This window comes from Orbicella faveolata, unplaced genomic scaffold (genome assembly GCF_042242905.1).
Source record: "Orbicella faveolata isolate gen_17 unplaced genomic scaffold, um_ofav_v1 contig_2, whole genome shotgun sequence".
NCBI classification, from domain to species: Eukaryota; Metazoa; Cnidaria; class Anthozoa; order Scleractinia; family Merulinidae; genus Orbicella; species Orbicella faveolata.
This window is the reverse complement of record NW_028301547.1, coordinates 7568615-7594856: the sequence shown is the minus strand read 5'-3', so window position 1 is coordinate 7594856 and position 26242 is coordinate 7568615. Positions and strand designations below refer to the sequence as shown.

Genomic DNA, 26242 nt, shown 5'->3' with positions numbered 1-26242 from the left:
AGTTATAGGGGATTAACTTTCTAACCCCTAACGCTGTCTTGTGGTGATAGAAAATTTAATCGTAAAATGCCTACAATCGAACGAAGTACTGCAGGGGTTATTACAAAACGTTTTGATGAAAGGTCCATAGCATCGAAAACACTTACCAAGCAATGGTAAGTATATTTAAAATCATGGACAAAAGTCTTGGGACAAATTTGCACTTTTGGTGCTTTTGCGCACACGCCAGACGCGACTACTTCAATTCAAATTACATAAGTGTCCCAAGGACTTTTGTCCACGATTGTAGGTTAACAGTGCGACCGATATAACTGAGTGTCAGACTAAGAAATGACTTATGGTTTATTATAACGGGGGTTCATTATAAACCCAGCCCCAGTACGGCCAATGTGTGGGAAAACTACCATAGCATTCGTTATATCGGAGTTGGTTTGTCTTTTTGCTTCAAAATTAAACAATGTTACATTGTACGCCTTCACACGTCGCCATGATAAGGGCGTGTACCAACATATTGAGCTGTTGACCGAAAAGTTCCTTCTGCATCGATCTGTCAGTCCTGTCTTCAACACTGAAGGTGGCGTGTTAACCATCACTAGTTATATTGGGGTATATTTTTAGTTTGAGTTGTCTGATTGTGTTCGATTCGTTAAACTAAGATTTCATCATATCGGAGTCCGTTTTACCTGGATTTCGTTAAATCGGGGTTCGTTAAATAGGGATGTCGTCATTTCGGAGTTTTGTTCTAAACGCGTTTTCCCGTGAATTTGGCCTGCCCAAGAATATATCGCTCGCCATTACGGGCACTGTAGTATTCGTTATTTGTTAGAGAATCTGTAATCCTGTAATCACTGGTTAGCACACCCTGAATCACAGTCACGTGATAACACCTTTATATTTCTGCACATAGATTAGTTTTGTTCAGTTCTAATAACGCAGTTGTGTAAAACACTTGTCCCGATTCATTGCGTACTCTATAGTAGTACTCTGAACCCAAATACACAACAAGCACTTTGTTATAAAGGGGCACAGTCACTAAGCCGGGGTTCAAACTTGCGACTCCACAAGATATCACACAAAGCAATTTTATTCCGTTCTTTATTGCGTGGTTAAGGGTAGAACTACATTAAAAAGATCGACACTTTCCACCACTACACGTTACATTTTTCTGTGAATACCGGTTCCTCAGGTAGGGCCTCTCGGGGATATCTGTGCAAATAGAAGAGAGAGGTTACTGGCCTTCTATGACCCAACCATATCGTGATTTTTGTTGTGAAAATACCACTTTTAGACCGCTAAAACATGTGCATTTACTGTGTCTAGAGGCGTGCAAAAAGATACTTCAAACTGATCATTTTGTAGTTTTTTTGTTTTGATTTTGTTTTTGCTTTTTTGTTTTGTTTGATCTGCAAGCTGACAGACCTGACAGAATCTACAATGCATTTTGTGTAAAGGTTAATTACAGTTAGAAAAGAGTCAGCAAATTGTATAGTGCGATCTCAAAATGTTTTAGCCTGGTGGGGGGGGGGGGGGGACTTCCATGTAAAAAGAACGGTGCTCATCGTACGTTTCAGGGGTTACAAAAGCCGCGGTCTTGGTACCTCTTAGAGTTTTCAGCCTCAAAAGGTCAACATCGGGAGCTTTTGCACAATGCTTTGTTTTAGAATAGGTACCTCTGTAGGGGAAAAAAATTAAAGCCACGCCCGCAAAACAAGATCTTGGTACGAGGAGCATCCCCGTCCTTTTTTATACGGGAGTCCCCCCCCCCCCGGGGTTTCCGCTTTGCTTTTCTGAAAGTACATATAGGTCTTGTCTAATTGATCATTAACTATCATCCCGAAAAAAAACCATTTGTGGCAACTGTACAAAAATCTTAGTCAGCTCATGCTATAAAAACCGGAGTAAGTTCCGACTGTTTTAGTCCACTAGAGAGTGTAGATGATGTTACATAATAACTGAGGACAGATCATGGGTTCCTGCTGAGGACTTTTCAATATTTTCACTTTTAGCTGAGAAGTGACTTGTTTTGTTAACTGATAGTGAGATCTGAAATCCGCAAAATTCACTGATACCTGACGATTGGCTTGAGAAACTTGAACTGAGAACTGAGAAATCGCCGAAAATTTAACTGAGAACGGACCAGACCCTCCTAGCCTAACAAGGCACCCTGACGTAGAATTGAACAAATTACTGTGATAAAGTGAGTTCGTAATCTAGACTATGAGTACTCCATCGATTACTTTTCCTCAGGTTAGTCCGAGAGTGTGTCAACCAACCTCATTTCTTACAAATTAGGAACCCAGGTTGTGGCCGACCCCCTGAGGTTACTCGAGCGTGCGCGCTTGAAAATCACTGAGCCCTCGCGCGTCACATCTTCTCGTGGGAGATGACGCTGACACGCGCTAGCGTGCTCTCAACCCCTAGGAAAGATATATATGAAGGAGGGCTTGTAGGTTAGGCTTATTTTGGTATTGAATTCGTACCTCCTATCTGTGTAGGTATCACATTTCAAAGTAGGTGCAGCAGACTGTGCTTGGTCCGCAGTTTCCAGGTGTTTGCACATAGCTTCCTCCCGCGTCACTCCCATAACAGTTAGCGAGGGTAGAACACCAGCTCATCTCCTGACAGACACCAGGCGCGCGTTTCTCATTTTCGAGCATCATCATATAGTCTGTGTAAAACAGATGTGGACTGAATAAACTCAGAACTATTGACTGAGTAAATGAACAAAGCACCAGCGTGAGTTTTACTGTCGTTTTCACCTAGGAAAGTTCTTCACATCTTTTATACAACTTCTGATGAATTCCGTTTGAAACCGTGCCAATCAAACTGCGAAAAACTTAGTAAATCGAATGACACCAGTTCACGAAAATACTCTTAGTTCAGTGAACAGGATCATTCGCGCGAACTGCAGTTATGTAACAACTGGTCAGTCGGGAATTACAGGTTGGTAGCAGATATTCCTATTAACCACTACCTTTGTAATTTAGTTCCAAAACTCACCAAAGTACGTAGTCTTCGTAGTATCAGAAACTCTTCTCAATTTCGGCTATTACAAGCTTACCTCTTCGGAAAAGTCCCGCAAAAGGATTTCGAGGTTTGCATGTTGCAATGGTGACCATCGCCAACACAAAGCAAAGAATCAGCAGTTTTCCAGCCATTGTTTTTTGTCAAGCTGACAAAAAGAAGAAAAACAAACAATAATTGATTAAAGTTTGTCCTTTGGTTGACCCTTTTACAATCGCTTGAATTCTCGTTTGCAGTGATCCGGGAATACTTAACTAAGCTAGCGGACGAAAATAGCGACTATTGCAGATTGAAACGGTACGAAATCCGATAATTATGTTTGATTTTGTAGACCTACATTAGAAAAAATGTGGGACAATGCACCAAGAAGAATTCGGTTGAACAAACTAAGAGATAACGGAAGTTCCCGTCTCCGGCTTTTATTGGTTCCCGAGGGCCGGGGGCGGGGAGCTTGGAGAGTACTACTTATTATATTATGGGATGTACGGGTAGGCTCCACCCGAATGGGCCACCTTTTTCAGGCCAGAGGCTCGTTTCTCGAAAGCCCCGGAAACATTTCGGGTCCGCAAAGCCATTTTTAGTTAATCGGTATTTAAAGACAGAGAGGTGTATACGACTGAAAGTTCTTGTATGAAGAGAACGTCTGCTCGTATTAAGAGTATGTCCATAAAATAGCCCTGAAGTCATAAAGTTTGACATTTTGCTACGGCGCTGCTACGGCTTTTCGGGTGCGAAAACTTTTCTGGACCTTCGAGAAACAGGCCCCAGATGTTATTAAAGGGTAGAGATCGTAAGAGTTGATGTATAGCAAACTTAAGGACACTTTCGATACATTAAAATTCAACTTGATAGCGAGGCCTAGAGGACACAAACAAAAGAAATGAATAAACATGTCATTCAGTTCTATGGAAAAAGGTCATTCAGTTCCCTTTGTTTGTGTCCTCTAAGCCTCACTATCAACTGAATTTTAAGATATCGAAAGTAACCTATATTATTGAGCCTGAGAGTTTGAATAGAAAAGAAATTGAAGTTACAAGAGGGCCGGGAATGTTTCCAAGTTAAACCTATACATGTTTTCAGGGACTTTGACACGATCGAACTTCGTTCGGCGCGAGATATATAGTTACATATAAATCGTGAGAGAAAATCTGGAGATTCAAAGAGCAGTTTGCTGAGAAGAGAATGCTTTTTAGGAATATAGAGGGAACTTCACTAAAAACTATAAATGTATTTGTAATTTGAATAACATTTTTGTTCTTCTGCAAATGGTTAAAATGAAGAATTTCTGAGGATATAAAAAGTTTATTTGTTAAATTCTGAAGATGGAAATTCTCTGACCACCAAACTAATCAAATTTAACTTTTCGTTTACACGCTGGGAACGATCTGAAAAGGTATTGATAAAGAAGATTAGAATTACCCTAGATCATAGAGTAAAATTAAGGTTTATTTCAATGTATATTTAGTACATATTTGCAGAGCTCGACGTATCGTGAAACACGATTTCAAGTTTGCGCAACCAAAACGCAGTTAAGAGTTTTTTCTGAACGTAAGGAAAGATTAAACTGAACTCAAATTCTATTTACAGTTAGGGTTTTAGAAGGGCCATGCATAAAGTAAACGCAAAAACTCGGACATTATAGGTTTTTCGTAACATAATGCGACTGAACTGAGCTAAATCTTCGCAAATCAATAGCTCACCTAGGTTCTTATATATACTTTTGTGGAAAATACACTCCTTCCCTAAACTTGATTGGAGATAAATTGTATGAAAGCAGCTTTCTCAAGCATTTTCGATGATCTAGAGCTAGAGAAATTCTGTTTCGAAAATTACATTAACATTTCCTTCAATCAGTGTTTTTCCACCTCGAGTGTTGTTCTAAGAGATAACGTTAGGTTAGATAACTCAGTCAAACATGCCTTCGATTTCATGCACTAGCTCTGAAATATCTGCCCCGTTGCAACTGGCACTCGGCCCATATCACCCATATCAGCGTATACTGAAACTATTTGCTTCGTCTTGTTTTTTCCTATCTGTATCGTTGCAAAATATTCATCATAACAAGTTACTTTACGGGGTATAGTTAGCACTGTGTAATAGGAAAAGTCGCAACTCTTCCCCCTGAAATAAGAATAGATATGACTAAAAATATCGGAGTATACAAACCTCTTCAGAGTTTACAAAAGCACGCTCTGTCGAATTCACACAGCTAGTGGACTGTCGAAGAGAGATGGAAGGCTACAAACAAATGCTTCAACGCTGGCACAATTAATGTATTTATACTAAAATCTCTTCCCGCAAACTTAATCTGCATTTGAAAAATGCATCTTGAACCTTCCCGGAATTGTAGATTTTATCAGCTAGGTTTCTCACTTTAAATACGCTCGAAGCATTTTTAAAGTGAAGCAAATTCCGGTCTTGTCGAACGGTATCTAGCTCGTGAAAGGATGGTTTCGGTCAAAATGGATCTTAATACGATCTTTGGTAAACACGAAAATTAGTCCAGAGAAATCAGTTACAACTCAGAGCGCACGAAACAGTTTTTTCAGATGTTTTTACTCCAAATTCCTGTTTGCCTGGGTTGAAAATTACGATTGATTCTTCATTAAATTTAAGCGTCATAGTTCTAGGGAGATATTTTTATTTTTTTAATATTTTCTCCTGTAAAAAAAATAACAGTGCTTCATCTTTCTCGGTGAAAACACTCAAATTGGTTTTTGACTACACGGTTGTCATTTGTTATCATTTTTTTATGAGACAAATGAATTTTTCTATTCGCTTGATTTTTGCCCCGATATCGAAATTTGCCGCAAACCTATCCGGCATTTAAAATAATTTCCTCTTTCCTCAGATCTTTCCGTCACTTTTTTTTAATCAGCCATCGCAAAATGTTGAACTAAAAGTTGAACGTGACACAATATGATGATGGCGTAAAAGCCAAGGCGTTTCATAATTCCAAAAAAACTGCTACATGTTACTGAATTTTACAAAGACTAAAATAAATCAAAACTCCTGGATGGTCAAGTCACAAGTCTCTATTACTTAATCAGTGAATAATTATTCTTTAATTTACATTATAAGGGTACAACACGTACAAGACCAACCAGACGATTAACTTGTAATCTACAATTCACTCACAGCGTTTTCATTGGTTCTCGAGTGTGAAATTGATTTAATTTTTGATCAAAATCTAAACGCTTTTTGTGTAGTGCAAAAAAGGGATTTTAATTAAAGACCCAAAGTGATCTACATCCGACTAAATGGACGATAAACCTCAAAATCAGTATAAACCATTTACTGAAAATATTCATAAAGTGGAACTGTCGAATTTTAAATAGAAAAATCTGGAATTTGTGTTATCTGCTTCTCGTTTCGACTCAACGACCGCGATTTTCACCTAGAAGTGTTTATTTTTCATTATTGAGCAAGATAAAATCTGCTTATAAAAAACTGTGATCATCGAGATAACTATATCAACTTCTGTATGGATATTTCTCTCCCGTGAAAATTTTCAACCATTCCCTACGGCTTTAATGCCTGATGTAAGCTTTATCTAATCGGCTCAATTTCTTTGAAATATTTGATCTGTAATAAACGAATAAATTCCACTGTTTTGTACGATTACTGAGGGAGTGTTTTCAAAACATTATTTTACATGATTTTATTCTTAAATCAAACATAACTTTACAATATTTGATACTTTGAAACAAACCCGTGTATTCCTTGCTAATTCTTACAAGAGTTAATTCGTATTACATTAGAATAGTTCCACAACTAGTACGGCATATTTCCTATTACCTTGTTACCAGGAAGTTCAACTTTATTACAAAAAAAGAAATTGGAACAGAAATAATTTTGAATTGCATTATTTGGTTGATAAAGAAATTGAGTTTCAGAGCTTTTCTCTCTTTATCGTTTGTGTCCCGCTGACCTCAGTGCTTGTACCGAATTCTAAACTATAAACAACGCCCAATTTGGTCTACAGTGGGTAAAGATTGATGTAAGTGTTTTAAACCTGAACACAGCTAGTGTTCTGAATAAATTACAACTTTTAGAAAGGAAGCCACGTCAGCCTTCTCTGGTTTTCACGGGAGTCCTCTATCCTGGTCGAATTGGAATTTGCAGTGCTGGTTTTTGTGGAGGAAGGAAAACTGGAGTACCCGGAGAAAAACCCTCTGAGCAAGGAGAAAATCAACAACAAACTCAAGCTACACATGGAACTGGGCCGGAATCGAATCCGGGCCATATTGATGGAAGGCGAGCGCTCTCACCACTGCACCATCCCTGCTCCCCGAAATAAGTTAAGTTTCTAGTTCTGAAAATTGTAAATATCCGGCTTATGTCATATCCCTACAACTAGACGATAGCTAGCAAGGCAAAGCAGTTTCTACTTTGATGATTAACAAACAGTATGAAAGAAACTAATAGAGCTGGCTAATTTATTGCAATGATTTATTGGCTCTCAGAGCGCTTTTTTGTTGCTTTGATATCCAAGATAGGGTTCGTCAATTTGTGGTCAAAATTGACGTAATTTTCTGTTCAGGAATCTAATTTTGAGAAGTGGAAATTTTAAGCTGTGGGTAAGATTCAACTCAACCATGAAACCCAATTCTAATACAAGAGTATCGGCCGCTGAAAATGGAAGGTTTGTTTGAGTCAGTCAACATGTAGAAATAATACAGTGATTCAGACGTTCTCTTTGATTGTTAATGCAATTACAAGATGCCTCCTTAAGATTTGAAGAGTTTAGCTCAAAAAAATCTTAGCATCTTTCAGTATGTATTGTTCAAATTTGCCATTAGTGGTACTGTTCAAAAAGAAAAAAAATATTCGATATAGGTGAGTATGAAGGGAACAGGTCAAAATTTCAATGACAGTTGAAATCCAAAGTTTTTATTGATTGAATAGTAGTCGATTTTTCATTAGTATCACGAGCATTTTTACATTTTGTCTCATGAGCATTCGAACTTCCACGAAGAGGGCATATTGCATACTACATACATCGGGCTCAAATTTCTTGGGAACAGTAACTCCTATACCCTACCGTGTAGCACGACATGCGAGTTCTAATATCTATTTTTGTGGTTCTTTCCACGAACCGCAATAAAAGTTCCCGCGAAATTACCGTGTAGTGCTATAAAAAAAAGCCGAAAATGTTGTACAATGGAAGCCCACGTAAGCGGACACCCCCGGGGGCGCGAAACAGCAGTCCATAACTGGAGCTAGCTGCTTACGAGAATAGTTCTCGTAAGCGGCCACTAGAGTTGTAAGGGAAAGAAGGCCGCTTATGGGAGCTTGCCCAGCTTACAAGTAACATTGGGAATGCAAAAATACCACCAAATTATTATCATTATTCTTTGTTTTATTGCCTAATGCAATACCGCGATAATGGCGATTATTGCATGTAAACAGTACTGTGTGCTGTAGTAATAGGACTGGCCCTTAGTGACTAAAGAACAAATCATAATTGCAGCTAGCATCATCATCGGCTTAAACAGTCACTGCAAGAAAAAGCAGTGATACAGTTTACAAATGTTTATAAGTATCTTTCAAAGTCAGGCCCAATTCCTTTGAAGTGTCCATTTACGGGAGCTTACAATGTGAAATGACCAAAGGAAAAGTCTAGATTGTAAGCCCTACAATTGTCCGTGGACGCTTACGAGAATGTCTGCTCACGGGAATGAATAAATACTATGGCAGATCAAATGGGGGTTTGGGAAGGCGGTCTTTAGCAGAGCGGTCCGCTTTGGAGAGTGTCCTTTAAGAGAGCTTCCACTGTATTTCAAATAAACGCGATATTCTGAAAATCGCGAAAAATTGATACCCAGCACGAAAAACCAGTCTTTCACAAAATCAAAACTTAGTTCCCGCAAAGTACAAAAAACTGCCGATCCGCAAAATTAAGCAAAAATTTTAAGTCACACGATATTCTGACATAAGCTTTCTTCGATCCTTTTAATAACTGACCAGTAAGATCAGCGGATTCCACCACCCTCCGTAACTTTAAAGTTATTTAATCATGACGAATTTCTTAAGTTACTTAAACACAGAGGACATTTAGTAAGTCCAAAAATGTTTCCTTTGATGCAAGTAACATGATCTGATGGCGTCATGTCACGTGGTAATTACGTGATATGTTAATATACGTGCATGCTGTTTTGGTTCCTCCATTTTGGATTTTTCAACTGATATTTCCGCAGTACGTCAGAAAACCACCAAAGATAACTCAAAACGTATTAAAATCAATAAACTGATGTTTAAAAGACCTATAAAAGACAACAACTGCATGAGATTTTGTTCACAAAAACAACAAAATTCCAAATTTGGAAAAATGTACACGACAAAATACGGCTGCCGATGTATTGACATGCATGCCTATTGTTCCAACCACAATATCAAATTGCTACCGGATAAATTTCAGGACAGTCGCACGGTCTGGCAGCTTTCACTTAAATCTGAAAAAGTTATTAACGGTTATTGAAATAGACCATTTTGTAGTTGTCTGCTCAGTGACCTGGCCTTTGGATGACAGCAAGGCTGGAGGTGACCTTGTTTTGATAAAGACCTCACTGCTTTTGTTGTGTAAATCAAATGTGTTCCAATGCTAACTAGGCGCATTTACATGACAAAAGCTTCGGGGTACATTGAGGGTCTCGGGAAACAAAACTCACTGTTTCCCTTGGCGCCATGCCAGTCATTAAGTGCTTATTAATTGTATTTCCAGCCTGTTCGAGTGGCGAATGGAACAGCATTTTTGGAAGTTTAGAAAAGAGGTCATCCTTGTGAGGTATCCCAAAACTTCCCAAAAAATTTCCGTTTCATTTGATTTTCGGTTAAATGGCTCGCATTCACAAATTCAACAATTTTTGAATTTGCCGAAATCTTTCCTAGGAATTCTGCATACCATTTGCACCCGTCTCGAAAGCTCCTCAACTTTTAGTGAAATGGAAAATGCCCACACACTGAAATGTTTCTTTCTCACATTGGAAAATTACCGGCGTGAACAAAGATCCGCCTAGATTGTCAAACTTTTCATAATCCCAACTAGCCTATTTATGACAATATATTACTAACACGATGCAATTTTGAACATTTTAATATATGACCACACTGCTGATTTGCTCCTTTTTTGTTTTTGTTTTGTTGTTGTCATTGTTTTGTTTTATTGTTTGTTTGTTTGTTTGTTCGTTTGGTTTGGTTTGGTGTATTTTCATTATTTCCATCAAGGCCTTTAATGGCTTTTTTTCTGGATAGGTCCGCGTAGCGTGAAAACCAATTTCACCTCAGTCGTGACATGTGATCCTGTAATGATGTTTCACTGGCTGTAATTATGACTTCTTCGATATCTTAATATCGCCTTGGGTCAAGAGGAAATGAGCTATATTGTTAATTCTTACAAAAATAAATGGTATTAGCAGAAATATTTACAACTTGTCATGGACCGGAGCATAACAAAATGATTCGCATTTGACAAACTTATTAACCGGAATTAAAACTGAAACAACCATTTCGCTTCGAGCGAGTACATATAATATGCTTTACTTAAAACATTCTCATCAGTCGCATTTGTGGATTTACGTTCGATTGTAATTAGAGACAATTTCAAATGTGGGAATCAAAATTTCTTTTATACGAAATTTGCTATCAGTTTATGTAATACTTTAATAATTATGTAATGTCAAATATAGCGTTTTAGGTTGCCGTTGATGTTTTCCACAAGGCTGAGTTATTGTTTTAGCTCAACGCAATTGCTTCTCTTTTCTTTATCCAGTGAGCAACAGCTAATTATTGCGTGACGTTTAAGGCGGAAAACTTCAAAGATATGTCAATAGCTAGTTTACAAAAGGTGTGATAAACATTGTGTTTGCTAGTGTCTTAATCAACCTACTTGTTTAGGAAATCCTCATTTATTTAGTTTACATTTGAACCCTGAGTTACATGAAACCTCCAATGGAACAAACCTATATAAACATTTGCCGTTTAGGTGTGTAATAGCTGTGCAATATTAAATATGAAGAGATTAATTAAAATTTCACAATATATACGTTTTGAGTTAGACTTTTGGCTTCACACGATTTCGCACTTTAATCTAATTTTCGTAAATCCATTAGGAACAAAATTAATCAAAGCAGAGAAGAAACGCAAAACACGAGGCCTCGTTATAGCTTAAAACAGGGACACGAAATAGACACAGTATCATCTTTGCATGTAAGACAAAATTTAAAGCAAATTTAAACCCAAGTTATCATTTCCTCTTGGTAAACCTTAATGTTGAAATGTATTAATGAATGCGCAGATTCAACGTTTGGTAGAGCTTCGGTAGAAACTTTCGTTTGATCACAAAAAATAATCTTGACTCGAAGGAAAATCTCAAAGTGTGTAGCAGAAAAATATAACTTTATGTTTGCAGACTGGCCTATTAACATCGAAGCCTGGTCTCTAGAATTGTTCTGCGTCTAACAATACATTGCATTATAATTTAAGAAGCTATTGTTTTTGTCGCTGATGATTTCTTTAACTGATACAGAAGGGTGATTAGGATGGAAAAAGACTGCATTGGCTTACACTCTTATCTGATTGCAATGCTAGCTAGCATTTTTAGTTATGCAACTGAAAAGACCTTCGATGCTTAAAAGCAGTCTTATTTTAGGTTTTACGGATTTTTTGTTAGAATCAACCTTATCGCAGAAGACTGTAGACTGACAGTTAATTTCCATCACAATAAATGAAACCCCCTGAAAATGAAACGAAACTCAACAAAACAGTTTTCGAAATGCGCAAATCTTTATACACAGTGTTACAACTGATGAAATACCTAAAATTCAGATATGGCTGGTAATCGAATTAACAGATAGCGAAAGTTTCATTTTTTTTTTTTTTGTTTGCCAGAAGCTAACAGCGATAGAAAAGAAGAACCTGGTTTCAACACGCAAGGAAAACTTTGTCGAAATCCTTTTCATTTAGCTTACAATCAGACTATTTTACTTTCTTACAAACCGATAACAACAAAATTCAAATTTGAAACCCACCTTCCGCAGTTTTTCCCGTTGCTTACTGACGTAGCTCAGGGGTTAAAATATTCCGTTTCTGCTACGAAACTAAGTGTATATGTTGTGCTGTTCGGATGCAGTAAATTTCCGGACATTCATTATCATTGAACTGTATAATGGACTCTCCTTTGTCATAGGTGTTGAAAACATTACTCAAATATCTGCAATTCTAAGTATAGAATCCATTCAGTTTATAAGAAAGAGAGGCAGGTGGCGGCCGACAACGCAAAGTCCCAAACTTTCCACCTAAGAACTTTAGCTTCACGTAATTTTCCATTTCCGAACGCCACAATAGGGGTTTATAGTAAAAACTTGTATGTGTTGTTTCATAACTGAGTTTTTAACGCTGAATGATAATGTTTTAATGTGTGAATTATGCAAAGGTTTTATTTACCAATGCAAAGTTGCGTTTGACCGCAGCTGAGTTCATCATTGTTTGAGGCCATTTTGACAAACGAGAACGAAAATTTCGACCAAAGTAGGTGAAAGCGGGAAACAGTTTGAAATCTCTCTTTGTTTTAGCCACCAAAGTCGGTGTACTGGTGTTGCTGAATTAAATGGCGTCTTCTGTCCGGAAATTTTGCTTAAAAAGGGAACTAGTTATAAACATCTTACTTATGCTTGCACGCTAGAACAAACAAACCTTAACGTATAGAAAGCCTTAGAATTCGATTATGCTTTCATCCTTAAAAGCGAGTGGCGCGCATGCGAAGAGAATAGAAACTCGCCATCCGTAAACATTGCTTTGTGTGTTCGCTAACTAAACCAACCAAAAGCCGCGCGCGTTCGCATGTGTTTGCTAAACCAATCATATTGCTTCCGGTTAGTTTGTTTGTTGTTTCGTTCGTGTGCACGCTAATCATTTTAAGGCCAGACAAAAATCGCTCCATAATTAACTAAATGTTGTCCAAGTTGTCAATTGAATGATAACGAATTGTGCGAAGACTGCAAATGATAGGGTTATTCTTAATTAAATTATTTTTCAAATTGTACAATCCATTTATTGTATATCAACTTTATCCTGTTCAATTCTGATATTAATTGTGCAGTTCCTTAGGATTTGGGACTAACAGCATAATATACTAAGTACTCAGTGAAGAAGAAGCTGTCATTCATGTAACGATCAATAGACCCCTTTCAGTTAATTTCCAATCTGGAGCACAAAACAATAAGATTGATTTGCATTTGAAAGGTTTGTTCATCTCAGGGGAGAGAAAAACCGTTGTTTTGTCTTCCAGACTGGGAATTACTGAAATCGGTCTATGGGTACATAGATATCAGAACATTGATGGTAATAGATATTAGATGATGCTGAGTGTGATATGAAGAATTAAGCAGACCAAGGAAGGTGTTATCTACCGAAACCAAAATAGACCAAATTGGAAAACATCTTCTGACCATACCAAAAGACGAATTTAATAATTGCCTTGCTATTCATTCAAAATATTTCCGCAGCTCAAAATATAATCTAAAACTTAGTGGCGGAGGAGACAGTAAAGATTTGCAGAAGCAGAGGGGGCGTGTAGGGTGAGTGGATTCGAAAAGAGAATGGGCCTCGGCAATCTGGACGTAATATTATGGCGCGGCTGCTCAGCAGTAAAGGGAAATAACTTAATACTAAGTAAAGTGGAAGGGAAGTCTCTTTCATCAAAGGTTAGGAGATAGGAGACAAAAGAAAGAGATTAAGGAGGGAGGCCTTGAATCTTCTAACTCAGAATCAATTTGGCCTACACCCGCTTTCAGTGTTTGTTACGTGCATAGGCGACATCTTTCGATCATCTCTCGACATTCCATCTTTCGACATGTTATGAAAACGGCTGAAATACCGTTTGCCTGTGAAACTAGCAATTTCTCCCGTTATTAGCGGAACAAATGACAAGTGTATGATAATAACTGACCTCAAGTGAATGAAGAAGATTGTGGACTCCCGATTTACGGGATAATTCAAACGATTTTAGTGTAGTCGATCGGCTCTCAATAGTGACTTCCGGTAGAATTGGGCCGCTACCGCTCAGTTGATATCTGAAAGATGTAAACATTAAAAGCATTCGATTTATCCCTCACAGAATGTTTTCTTGATGTTCCTAGCCTTGGTTTGATGTCAAATAAATCCATCTTTCATGACTAAAAGTCGAGTTCGACCGTAAAGAAGCCACTTGTGTTTACATTTTGACGTAGGCCAGGTTACATAGCATGTCGAAAGATGGCATGTCGAGAGATAGTTGCTATGCACGTAACACTGAAAGCGGGTGTAAATCACTTTCTTTCTTTTTCAATGTGTTTCAATCGACCTTGTGAAAGCCCGTTTGCTTACAAGTGATAGGCCTCAAAAACCAAGTAATAAGCAACTTAATGTTCATCTATTAACTATGAACAAGCATTTCCCTGCATGGAAAAAAGTTACTAGTTATGTTTACCAACAATTTCAAGAAATAAGTATACAGCATTGAATTGTTTTGTGATCGATCTTAAACTTTGCTTGCGCTGATATTGGGATCATATTATGTATTTAGCGAGATCATTCCTGCAAAAAGTTGCGCACATCTTTACACTGAATGCCATTAGCATCTACAATTTATAGGATTCAGAAACTCATGACTTCTGTCCTGTTTAATACATTTATTTATCCGTTCTTTTCAAGAACTAAGTGTCCTATGTACAATTACAGGCTTTAACTTACAGAAAAAAATTCATAAAATATTGTCACTAATTCTTATGTCTTCCATTAACAGGCGTGTTAAGCCAATAAAATGGAGTTTTGCCGCACTACAAATGCATTGTTTTTCAATAACATAACTACTTCTGAGATTAATGACGAAAACTTTTTCCCTTAGTAATTTTGTCTGTCAAAAGTGGTACACGACTTTTGTTGTTTGCAGTGACTAATGGCTTAGCTTACACGACGCCGAAGAAATTTGAAAACGGAGGTCTCACTCTGAAACGCATCAAATGTTTTCCGTCCACACTACGCCGGAGGAATTTAAAAACGCAACAATCACCGGTCATTTTGGATTTGTCTTTACCGCCATCGTTTTAGATAAGGTCCGTTTTTAAAATGTTTTCCGTCCACACTAAAGTGAAAAGCCGGCGTTTTCAAATTCCTCCGGTTTGAAAAGCGTTTTCGGAAAGCAGGAATAAAGCTGCTTTTTCAAATTTCTCACGAGTATTGTGGACGCTGCCTTAGTTATCAATGTCGGTAGGTTCACATTGTGTAGTTGACTTCTTTTTCTCAGCGAGACATGTTAATGTCTTTACCGTATGCAAACCCGACTAAGGGATATTTCGTCAAGTTATATCGCTGTAAGTTGTGTAGGTTTTTTTTTTTACTCTTAAAGAGATAAATTCCAATTGAGCATATGAAAACAACAGCTAAGGGGGAAATCTACTCCACTATAAAAAAAACTATAATTAGACGTCCAAGAAAAAAAATTGAGGAACCTAACTAAATAAAGCTCAAAAACCTGTCACCGTGCGACAAAATTCTTTTCGACATCTTTATCTTATTTGTCCAACTTCTAAGTTTGCTGAATTAACTTCTGCGCACTCTGTCACAGAGTTCTATGATTATGTTTCACCTTTAGTTTTCATACGCTCTGGAGAATTTCTAAGGTTTCTGCATGTTCTCACGATCCTAATAGACTTATGTCAAACCCTTCGTTTTCTAGTTTGATCTGGGTTTATGCTTTTTATTCTTCGTCTTTTGAGTTTTACTCTTTGCCGACCTTCTGAAGAGCTTTCTTGATGTACAGTGGATCTTGAACGTACGGCAATCGGACACATTTGTCAACTGCTCGTTTTGCCCTACGCAAATACGTTGGCACCCTCTGAGCTCTTCACAAGTAGAATTGCTGTTCGTGCTATGCTTGTTTAATTTTCTTAACTGCTTGATAAACTTGTTTAGCGATCCGCCTTGTCTTTTTTTATGCCGATTGGTTGTTGGAGCTGTAGTCGGCAAGGTAGCAGTGGAATTTCGGGAAGCTGCAGACGAACAACAAAGAAGTATAAGGTGACTATACAGCATGACATTCACAATGTCATGCAATTGAATTAGACCATCAAAGGCTGCGTTATTGTTACAGTAACAGTCACAGTTATGATCACAGTAAATGTCGCGGTTACGGCCACGGTCAAGTTAAAGAAACGGTCAGCGCCACGATCACGGTACTGTCACGATCACGGTCGTGTTCCTCATTACTACCGTCGACCATAAACGTCACGGTCATTGTCACGCAAGTCACGCTCACGCTCACCATTAGGCGCAAATTCTTTGCTATTTGGTTTAAACAAAATGTTCAGAGACCTTTTCCACATCTAGCTAATGTCGCGGGCTCCTTTCCTGAACAGTTGTACACTTACTAGCATTGCTGCTGGTGTTTCCCACGTCGTCAGTATCAGTGGGTACAAAGCGATACACGTTGGCTCCGCGACACAGGTTGCTGACAGCCTCGTCCCAGGAATAATCCATGCGAAACTTACCATGGTATCGAGCACTCTGTTAAAAAAATATATATATTAAAAACTATATGGAGCCCAACGGAGATTGCCTGAAATTTTTTTTGGATGATAAACAAGCCACAACTTTGACGGAACGCCACTGTACATGTAAAACGTATCGGTGACCCAGGCCCTCTCGGTTATCGTTTTTGAGTGACGATCTTAGTACGAGATAGTGAAAACTACAAAATTAGTCCAACTCTTCACTGGATAGATCTGGATAGATGCAGTTATTAACAGCTTTCTCACTAGTTCTTACAAATAGAATTTGGTTTAACTTATGATCGGAAGAACGGTTTTCTAATCAGTTAAAGGTCAAACCTACCTCCGACTAAGGACATAAAGTTCGTAATCAATGTAAACCGTATATAAAAGGGGAAACTTTCAGTTACATTGTAATCCCGCTTAAAATGAACACCCGCTTACAACGGATAATTTTCTTGCCCCAAAGATAAGCTCAAATATTTTCTCTCACATTAGCCCGCCGAGTAAAGACACCGGTAATATACACAACGTTTCCGTGAGCCGATTGACACGCTCTCATGCAAAATTAGCCTCATTCTGTGACCTCTGGTTATCTTAAGCACTGTTTATCACGTCATGCCACTGTACAATATTGTGCTTCATGAGCATAAGAACTTTAGTTTTTTATCGTCAGTGTTAATATTTCTGCTCTAAATATTCAATGGATATAGCACGATTAAACTGCCCCAAAGAATTTGTCCCCGATGAATGTCGTTTCCCTAAGAAAAATTTAATGCAAATAAATGATAGCAAAGAGTTTCCTAATATTTCGTGGCATAATTAATAAACTAAAACTTACCACAGGATTTTCCACCACAGGCTCTATCCGGCGATTTTTCTGCGACAAAATTGGAAGGAAGTCCATTCAGACCAATTCAGTACTAAGTTCAAGGTATTAATTTTCTTTAGTGAAATGCAAGACTTTTCATTCAATGCTGGTTTTGAGAATTTGGTGGTAAATCAGATGATACTGTTGCTATGGAGATTTGAAATGTCAACAAAATGACTCTGACTTGTTGGCAGATGATTGGGCATTGTTTTGACGCCATTACGTTAATGCCAACTGAAAGAGTGGCAGTATTCATCTTTTAAAGTAGAAGTGTGGAAAAATGCCGGAAACTGTTGCCAGCCACCTTAATCATCTCAAAATTGCTCGATATCTTAAGGAGGAGAGTGCAATTTGAACGAAACTCCGTGACTATCATGAATATCCTTAATTCCTCGAGCATCAATACGATTTCTTATTAACAACACGACCGGGAACATTACAAACGCACGCCCGCCTAAAATTTGCAAAACCTCCGTAAGAAAAAAGATGGTGGCTATAAATTTTACCGTATTGCCATACGAACCTTACACAGCCCATGAAGTACACGGAAAACCATTTTTGGCAATATTTATCCCTGTGCTAACGACATAACATATACCATATGCGAAGATGTTAGAACTTTACTGAACGTTTCGCGCGCTAAAATTATGGGTAGATATACATCAGTCGCCATCTTTTTTCCACAGAATTGCACCGAAGCGTGAATAAAAAACTCATTATAATTCTGCCTTCTCTCTGCCAATCACAATGAAGTTAACTTCTCAGTCGTATGATAAGGAAGTTATTGAGGGGTAATTAATGCACTTTGTTATGCCTTCTCTCAGCCAATCACAACGAAGTTAACTTCTCAGTCGTATGATAAGGAAGTTATTGAGGGGTAATTAATGCACTTTATTATGCCTTCTCTCAGCCAATCACAATGAAGTTAACTTCTGAGTCGTATTATAAGGACTTGAAGTTATTGAGGAGGTAATTAATCCACTTTATTATCTTTCGAAAAAGAACAAATTGTTAAAGGGACTATCGATCTTGATAGAGATAGAAACTGTCTCGACAGCAAAAAGGTAGGCGTGATATTGGTGAATATCCGGTGACAGCTACAAAAAAATGTCCACTCATTCAGATATTTAGAATATTTTGTTTATTTGCAGAAATCCCTCCCTCATATCACATTCTGGAAATATAAAGGGTATAAGAGATTTTAAAGTGTGTTCTACGTTGTCCCATTTTTTTTTTTGTCGGTAATTACTTATCAGTTTGTTTCTTTGACTTACGCCGGCGTGATTTAGTTGCGTAGTAAAGGATTCACGGAGTGTGAGAATTCTTAGCACACTTCTCTTCTAAGATTACACCGTCTGGCGGTAAACTGTTAAATTATCGAATGTTTCAGAATACATTTCTGTCAATCATTGAAGTTTGTTGTTGTTGTTGTTGTTGTTGATCCATAAGCAACATGTTTCAGGCGAACTGAACGATTATAGCGGGATAAAATATAATCTTTTCATAAATGCATTCAGGAACAAACATGCTTCTAACAACGTGTTACATTGCCCGTTGTGTCCCCAGTTATTTTTGCCGAAAAAATATTTCCTTTTGATCACTCAACGATTACGTAAGAAAAAACAACAGTGAAACGAGAAAAACGTTTTGGTATTTCTTTAAGTATTCGTGGTATGATAACAGAGCACTTCTTTTGAGTTTCATGAAAGAGGCATACTAATGACCGGAAATGTTGAAACTCAAACGTTCTTAGCATTAACTTTACTGTAGGAATGTCTCACACTGGGTAATTGAAGGACCCGTTAAGGTAAAGATATTTCGCGCCGAAGCAGCTTGTGCAATTGTGGGCTTTACTGACTGTGTAAAAAAGGTCATGTTAGATTAAAAGGTATTAGCAATAAATCTTATTACGGCCATTAATTATCTTGATTAATTACGACCCCTCCGAGGAATTCTTTAATTCGTTTAAAGTCTCGTTTCTTCGTGGAGAACCCCTCTGTTTGTATGTGGAAAGTCGCTTAACAGATAAAGCCTTTGTGCGGAGATTACAGCCTCTAGCTTCTGTCAATTAATCATATCAAAGAGCTCGTTTAACTCAAACGAAACAGAGGGAACTGCCAAATTGTGGTTCTGTGTCTAGGCGAATTACCCCAAGTAAGTTTTAAAAGTTAAAGGTCCCGGGTTTGTTTAAGATTACCGCCTTAAATTAGATTAATTTGATTTGAAAACAGCGTTTTCACTCTGCAAACGTATCAATTTTTTTTCCGTCCAAACTACTCCAGAGAAATTTGAAAACGCAACAATCATCAGTCATTTTGAATTTGCGTTTCAAGAAAACTCCATCGTTTTCCAAAAGCTCCGCTTTCAGAATGTTTTCCGTCTACACTAAAAGGCAAAGCCGGCGTTCTCAAATTTCTCCGGTTTCGGAAAGCTCGGTTTTCGTGACGGGTTAGTGTGGACGGTTAAAAGGCATAGCCGTAGAAATAGAGCTGACGCAGAGTGGACGTGGCCTCAAGACAGTGGAAAGCAGTTTGGAGCCAAAACTCAGAGAGGCAAAACAGGAAAATCGTTAACAGAACAAGATCTGGGTTATTCATGTGAAAAGCAAAACCGCTGGATGTCAAAGGAAAGGGTCTTGCAACGGTATTACTGTCATAAAAATGATACATTAAGCCGGCCATCTTTCAAGTATGATTGCTATTGAATTAATAATCTTTGATAAGACATATTTTACTTTAGTGGATCCATTCCAAGCGTTATTATTAATTCTTTTTTACTGAATGTAAAATCGGTTCATCGAAGGGATTTTTTTTTCGTGTAGTTTTTTTTTCTCTCTAGCTTTTATCTAATCCAACTAACATATCCTTGTTGCTGTCATGATCTTAGATGGCTAACTTGATACTGTAAACTAAAGACATTGTGACGGACTTAACAGCTGTCAATAACCAATTCACAGATAAAACAAACTTCGAACAAACAGAAACTCGCTGGTCAAATGATAATCTTCTCTGCACAAGGTCAGACCCAAGTCGACTTCCAAGAAACATTGTTTCAGGAAAAACCAATACAACAGCGGTGGATTCAATTAGAAGCAGAGACTTCTAAATGACGCAATTAGAGAAGACATTGTACTCGACAAGAGTTCATCAAGACAGCTATTTATCGATCTGTCAACGCACGGCACGAGTTGATTAAGTTCTCAGGCGGGCGCTCTCAGTTGACGAAAAATCACTTTGATCACTTGAAGTACTTTGCTCAACAGGTTTGAAGAACTGAAGCACTTCTCCAGTATTGAACTAAATTTGGATGCCAATTAGCCAAGAAGAGGAATGCTGAACAGCTTTTGCAGGTCAACGTGTCAAGGACAAAGGAATTCTCAAATTCTTCAAAATGGAAATTTGATGAGAATTTCGTTCTTGAGTCGCTCTAATGTCTGCTTAATCGTCAGAAGAAAAAATAAAATAGGCCTTGGCATTTTATTCAAATAGTCACTTGAAATAGTCTTACTAGTTTTCTGTCCGCAGTGAAGAAATCGGAAAGTTTACCCCCAGGGGTTTGTAAAAATTAGCAGGTAGTATCACATTTATGTCTTCTTGTTTTAAAACGTTTCGGCCAAATCAACTGGTATCAAGTGCGGTTTTAGTTTGTACATTTTCTAATTCAGCATGTACTAAGAGTGTGTGGTCAACGCTTACAACCTCGAACACGTTCCAGAATGTATCTTCCAAAGGGTCAGAGCATTAGAGTTTTTATGACTTTGTGTCGTTTCCCGAACAATGTTAATAACCGGATTTGTGGTTACACACGCTTAAGCTTGCTCGAAGTAGTAATGAACCATTTCGACTAACATTGCCTACTACTTCAGACGAGAGGAGAAAACAAGAGGTCATTTAATTGAAAACAAATCATGGTTAGATTCGCACTTCAGATTGAAAGCGAATTACACTCAACATAAGTAAACCGAGGCAATCTTTACTACTATACATGACTCGTGGCACGATCAACCTTGATTTGATTCCTGTCCAATTTCGGTGACGGTCTAAACTAATTTTTTGCATACACCTTTTTAGGCCGGGGCACAAGCCAGGCAAAGAAAAAAACAGTGCCTTTTTTCCTCGTTAAGTCACGTTTTACCTGGAGTCCTAGAAGGAGTAGATTCCACAGTGTGCAATCGCTCAGACTTTCGTGTCCGAGGCCGGGCGTATCCTCAACAAAACATACCGGAACACGCGAGCAAGTTTCGACTTTCAGACATGCAAATGCCTGCAACAAAGGAAAATATGTATTTGTTTAACATCGTATCTTTCATAAAACCATTGATTTACGGCGTGATTCAAGTCGGTTGTGTTCTGTGCTAACACTCTAAGTCTTTACTGTCTATTGGAAGTTTAGTACCTTGCTGAGGTCGAAAAACGCTTGAAGCTCCAAGATGTTCTTTTTGGTGCTTGGAGGTAAGGACCCACGGCACAGTTTCTGTAGCGTTTCTACCTGAACTTGGTGCTTGGCTTTCTTTCTTTTCTTTGTTTCAACAAATGAAAACAAGAGCGTTGCAAAAAAAGCAGCGACCATTGTTCGCCATAGTTCCATCTTGAAAAGTCGATCGTCAGAGGGAATCGTCGACGATTGCGGAGTGCTGAAGTATTTTGAAGACGGCTGCGGGCGACCTGCCTTCGCAGTGAAACAGTTTGCTGTTGATCTGGAGTTTAGATATTTATACACGATGATTTATGTAGTATTCAGAGCCGGCCCAGGTCAATTGTGTCAATTCTGTATGATGACATTGCCAGACCTCCAAACGATATTAAATATCTGTTTATCCCATGTCAATCGCTGTTTCCGAATTCTTGCCAAGAAATGTTTCCTTCTTGAATATTTACGCCAAAATTTGCATGCGACGAAACAATTTTCAAATGAAACAACAGTTGCACTCGTTGAAAACGTCTCCTTCTTGTCATATGATTACGTTCTCTTCTGCTTTAGAAGGCTGTGGCAAGCATATAAACATACAGGCGTGTCAAAAGGTTAAAGTCCGAGAGAAGAATTGAGTCCTGAATTCGCTAAACATGAGAGTGTTTACCAACCCTTTTCGGAAATTCAATTTCATTTTGGACGGATATCATTTAGTGCTCGTAGCGGGAGACTCGTGAATTTTCTGTGGTTTTTAAATAGTAAACGTTGTTTACATACTTTCAGCCTAATTTGACGAGCAGATTTCGCAGTTTCGTTAGAATGAATAGTTGACCTCAGCGAGTCTTTTTTTACCAAAAAAAAATAATAATGTAAAGGCGTTAACGGCATCCTTTGAAGTTGTCACGAGTTCCAAACGAAAGTCAAATTCTTTTTAGAAAATAAGTAGCGGCGGCAGAAGGTTTATAAACACTTTTTCCCACATTTTTGCAGTCAAAGTGAAGTTTCATATAAAGCCATCTTATTTCATTGAGGGGAGAGAGAGTTTTTTAATCAAAACAAGCTTGCAATTCTGATTGGAATCCATGCTTAAATAACCTTAACAACCTCAGAATATAAACTCTGCAAATATCGACTGTCTGTGTTTCGGCTGCGGTTTCTAAATTTTTCCGTCAGCGTCACAAGGCGTTAATTTTACCAAAGACAGCTTATCCTTGACCTGGAAGAGATAATCTTGCGCGCGAATGGAAAAAACCCGTTATAAATACGTTATCAGCATTTGACTACTGTTTCGTTCGATTTATCAGTAATTTGGGAACAGTGAACAAGTCCTGACTTAAGCTCAAACGGAATTCAAAGGACGTGATGTACTTCTACCGAGGTCAGGGCCAGACACGATAGTGAGCACTTGAAAACCACCTGGACGAATCCACATAAGAGGGGTCAAGTTTCCTTGTTAGTCCATTTTTTGTTTAACTATTTTATATTTAACCTGAAGCAAGCTCTTGGCGCAAATTGCCTGAATTCCAGAAAATGTACTTTGATTCCGATGTCAGAGTACAGCTTTTTCTCACCTCTTGAAATACCGTGAAGGGGGCGTTTTCGCGACGCCAAAGAGGAAAAACCAAGTGTGGTCGGGTTTGCCAACAATAACACAGAGAGATTTGTTTGCGCAATTTAAGGCATAAAAGTACTCCTTTTAACAGTAGATTAAACCGGTAGAGCGTTTAATTCTTCCTGAGCGGATGGATCGACGGATTATAGCGGGCCAAGGGAATTAAGTCGCGGAAACTCCGTCGGTTGAAGACCGCATTCACGATGGCTTAAAGTTTAGCGAAAATATTTCAATTTCGTGGTTTGAAATCCGTCAAAATAACTAAAAAAAAATCATGTCTGAGCTCCCTCTTACGTGTTTTGCACGTAAAAGGCAGGGAGATAACTCGGAAACCACAAGGTTCATTTATCCCCCCGACTCGACTTTAAGCACATATCTTTTCCCTAAGTTATTGTAATATTCTATGCAAAAGTGTCTAGAGTAAATAAAGCATTGTTGTTGTCTTTAAGTTTGAGATTCGTGGAGCCACATGTGTGTCACACACATTCATCATTCGCATTTTCGAAGTGGACTTTACTCTACCATAGTTCTGTAGACCTTAACTGACCAACGAACAGCGGAGAAGAAAATTCATAATTCATTTCGCTAAGTATTTAGACGTAAAAAGCATCCCGGGGGAAGGGGGTACTTCGCTAAATTTCGGCAAGAGATCAAGTTATGACCATAATCTCTTGGTTTCGTGAAGGGTGCGGTCTTAAGCCCTGTTCCTATTTAAAGATGAAGCGAATGAAACTTGATGCGTTATTTACGGGAAAAACAAAAACTAAGAATAGCGTGAAAGGGTCAACTTTGTTTTGGAAAGTTCAGTTTTAAAAGATCATTTGTTTTCCGTTTGGATGGGCGTTTAAGCATTGCAATTTAAGCTGATACAATTTAGGTACCCTATTTAAGGGGTACATATGTGTTCATCGAAAACAAAAACCAACAGGGGCAAAAGTGATTCCATATTTAAGGATCTAGAACCTCAAAAACCACACCTTATTTCGCGGCACATACCTACGTAGCCCATGTTTTGTCGACAGAGCAACGTAACCCTGAAATTTTTAGGCACAAATTCAATCGGCTTTTCTCTCATCAGTGTAGATTTTAATCAGGATTGTGATTTAGATTTAAAAAGATAGTTCAACCGGAAAACCGAGGAGTTCGAAGGGCACTGACTTCTCAGCTGTCTGCAGCACCAGAAAGACGAATGAGGAAGAGATTATAAATGGAACAGAAATTAAAACGAAAATTTAAAACATATGTGCCTGGTGGATAAGTGACACCACAGACTAAACTAGCTGCCATTTCAAGCAATTCCTCTGCCGGGCTCGTGCAAATTACGTCAGGCTATAACTGTGTTATTTTGGTAAATCTCGCTTCGCATTACACGTGAACTGCATGTGAATACACGTGAACTGCAGGTGAATTCCTGTTGATGCATCCTAAATTAAAGTCTGGAATGGTCCCTGGAATGCACCTCTCTCGTTCCTGCACAATCTCTCTATTTTGTCTCTGACTGTAACGCAGGGCATAAGCTTAGTTTCCATCAACGTTTTGTAAAGTTAATTTGAGTGACCCTTTTAATTTTACGATATTTATAACTTTCTCTCGTCCCCACAGCCCGTGCATTTTAGGTCACGTAACTGTTGGTGCTGGCCAAAACGATCGCGGCCTCCAGGACTGAGGTTGGCGCGTGCGCAATATTAAAAAAATGCGTCTAATTCCAGTTTCTGCGCAGTATATTTTCGAGTTTAAAACGTCTCAATGAAGACTTTTCATGGTGGATTACATTAATAATGCGATGAATTAAGTGCCAATAAGATTTTGTGTCAACGATTAAAGTTTTAAAAAAATCGTACTCTTAAATTAATTAATTTCAATTCGCCTTCGCATGTAACTAGCAAGGACTTTCTCTACACCTTCGCGGTTGTCTATAGTCTCCTCCGCCAAAGACGAGCTTGTGCTACTTGTTCCTACCTCGCATTCTTCGCACTCGGATTTTGAGCATCACGGACATTTTCTCGCTCCGAGCTCCCCATTTGCAGTTCGATTTGAAGGCAAGTCTACTAACTACATGTAGCAAGTTTCTAAAAGGAACTGACGCGAGCTTGTCTTGGTAAAAAAAAACAAAGTCTGATGTGTGTAAACAATGATAAAAATTTGTTTGTGTTGACTTTCGTTTTCATTATTGGCGTGCATCCAGTCTTATTCTTTTTCGACAGTCGAGTTAAAAGCGAGAAAATACATATGGCAAAAACTGTACACGAGGCTGATTTTTAAGTTTTCTTTACCGCCATTTTGAAAAGGATATGAAAACTGTGGAAATATGGTGTTATTAGGGGTGAAATAATATCAGTTAGAATTCATTTCCGATTTATTTACGATCTGCTTAGCGAAAAGTTTTCATTGTAACGAATTCGAGTGCAGACGATTCCCCTGAAAACGATCAGTGCAGTCTGTCGGAGACGAACTAATCCGTCGGTAACAGTCCAAATTCTCGTTCAATTCAAACGCAACAGTTCACGCCATTGTTTTCATCGTTCTAAGGATTGACTCACACGAAGATTGCACGTTCTCTCTTTCACGCTTCGGAAGTCAGTGAAGCTGTTTGAGAACGTCTGTTTGCTTTTTCGGCCCGCTCTACCCCACCATGAGTTAATTTTATCAACCGGCAACGCCCACAAACGGAAATTCAAGGGTATCGGGGATAATACCGAAACTACGATTCATCACGATCAGTGTACTAACAAACTTATTCCTCTCAGCTATCTTGACTCTCTGCAAAACATAAAACTAGATCTTTTCAGCAAGAGTTTA

At 38.4% G+C, this 26242-nt stretch overlaps 1 protein-coding gene and 1 long non-coding RNA gene across 4 annotated transcripts; both read right to left on the bottom strand.

Moving 5' to 3' along the window:
* Positions 1 to 1079: 1079 nt before the first annotated feature.
* LOC110042742 (uncharacterized) lies at positions 1080 to 12150 on the bottom strand. 3 transcript variants are annotated; one of them, XR_016207370.1, is made up of 4 exons: positions 12054 to 12150; positions 3062 to 3172; positions 2481 to 2668; positions 1080 to 1206 (listed from the first exon to the last, which is right to left on the bottom strand). It is a non-coding gene; the product is annotated as an uncharacterized LOC110042742 (long non-coding RNA). The 3 variants fall into 3 exon arrangements; XR_002295920.2 differs by lacking the exon at positions 12054 to 12150 and adding an exon at positions 5191 to 5323; XR_016207371.1 differs by lacking the exon at positions 12054 to 12150 and adding an exon at positions 4363 to 4404.
* Positions 12151 to 14673: 2523 nt separating this feature from the next.
* Positions 14674 to 22239, bottom strand: LOC110042850 (uncharacterized). The gene is made up of 5 exons (XM_020748230.2): positions 21817 to 22239; positions 21556 to 21684; positions 17392 to 17430; positions 16431 to 16566; positions 14674 to 16052 (listed from the first exon to the last, which is right to left on the bottom strand). Exons 1-5 carry the CDS (start codon positions 22006 to 22008, stop codon positions 15736 to 15738), a joined length of 813 nt encoding a protein of 270 aa, XP_020603889.2. The 5' UTR covers positions 22009 to 22239; the 3' UTR covers positions 14674 to 15735.
* Between the last annotated feature and the right edge of the window lie 4003 nt (positions 22240 to 26242).

What these genes read in the sequence shown, in the direction of transcription:
- LOC110042850 (XM_020748230.2), bottom strand. Translation starts at nt 22,008, where the DNA reads ATGGAACTATGGCGAACAATGGTCGCTGCTTTTTTTGCAACGCTCTTG. An exon ending in TACTCCTTCTAGGACTCCAG is followed by an intron (nt 17,431 to 21,555) that starts GTAAAACGTGAC and finishes ATTTTGTCGCAG; the next exon opens with AAAAATCGCCGGATAGAGCC. An exon ending in AAACACCAGCAGCAATGCTA is followed by an intron (nt 16,053 to 16,430) that starts GTAAGTGTACAA and finishes GTTCGTCTGCAG; the next exon opens with CTTCCCGAAATTCCACTGCT.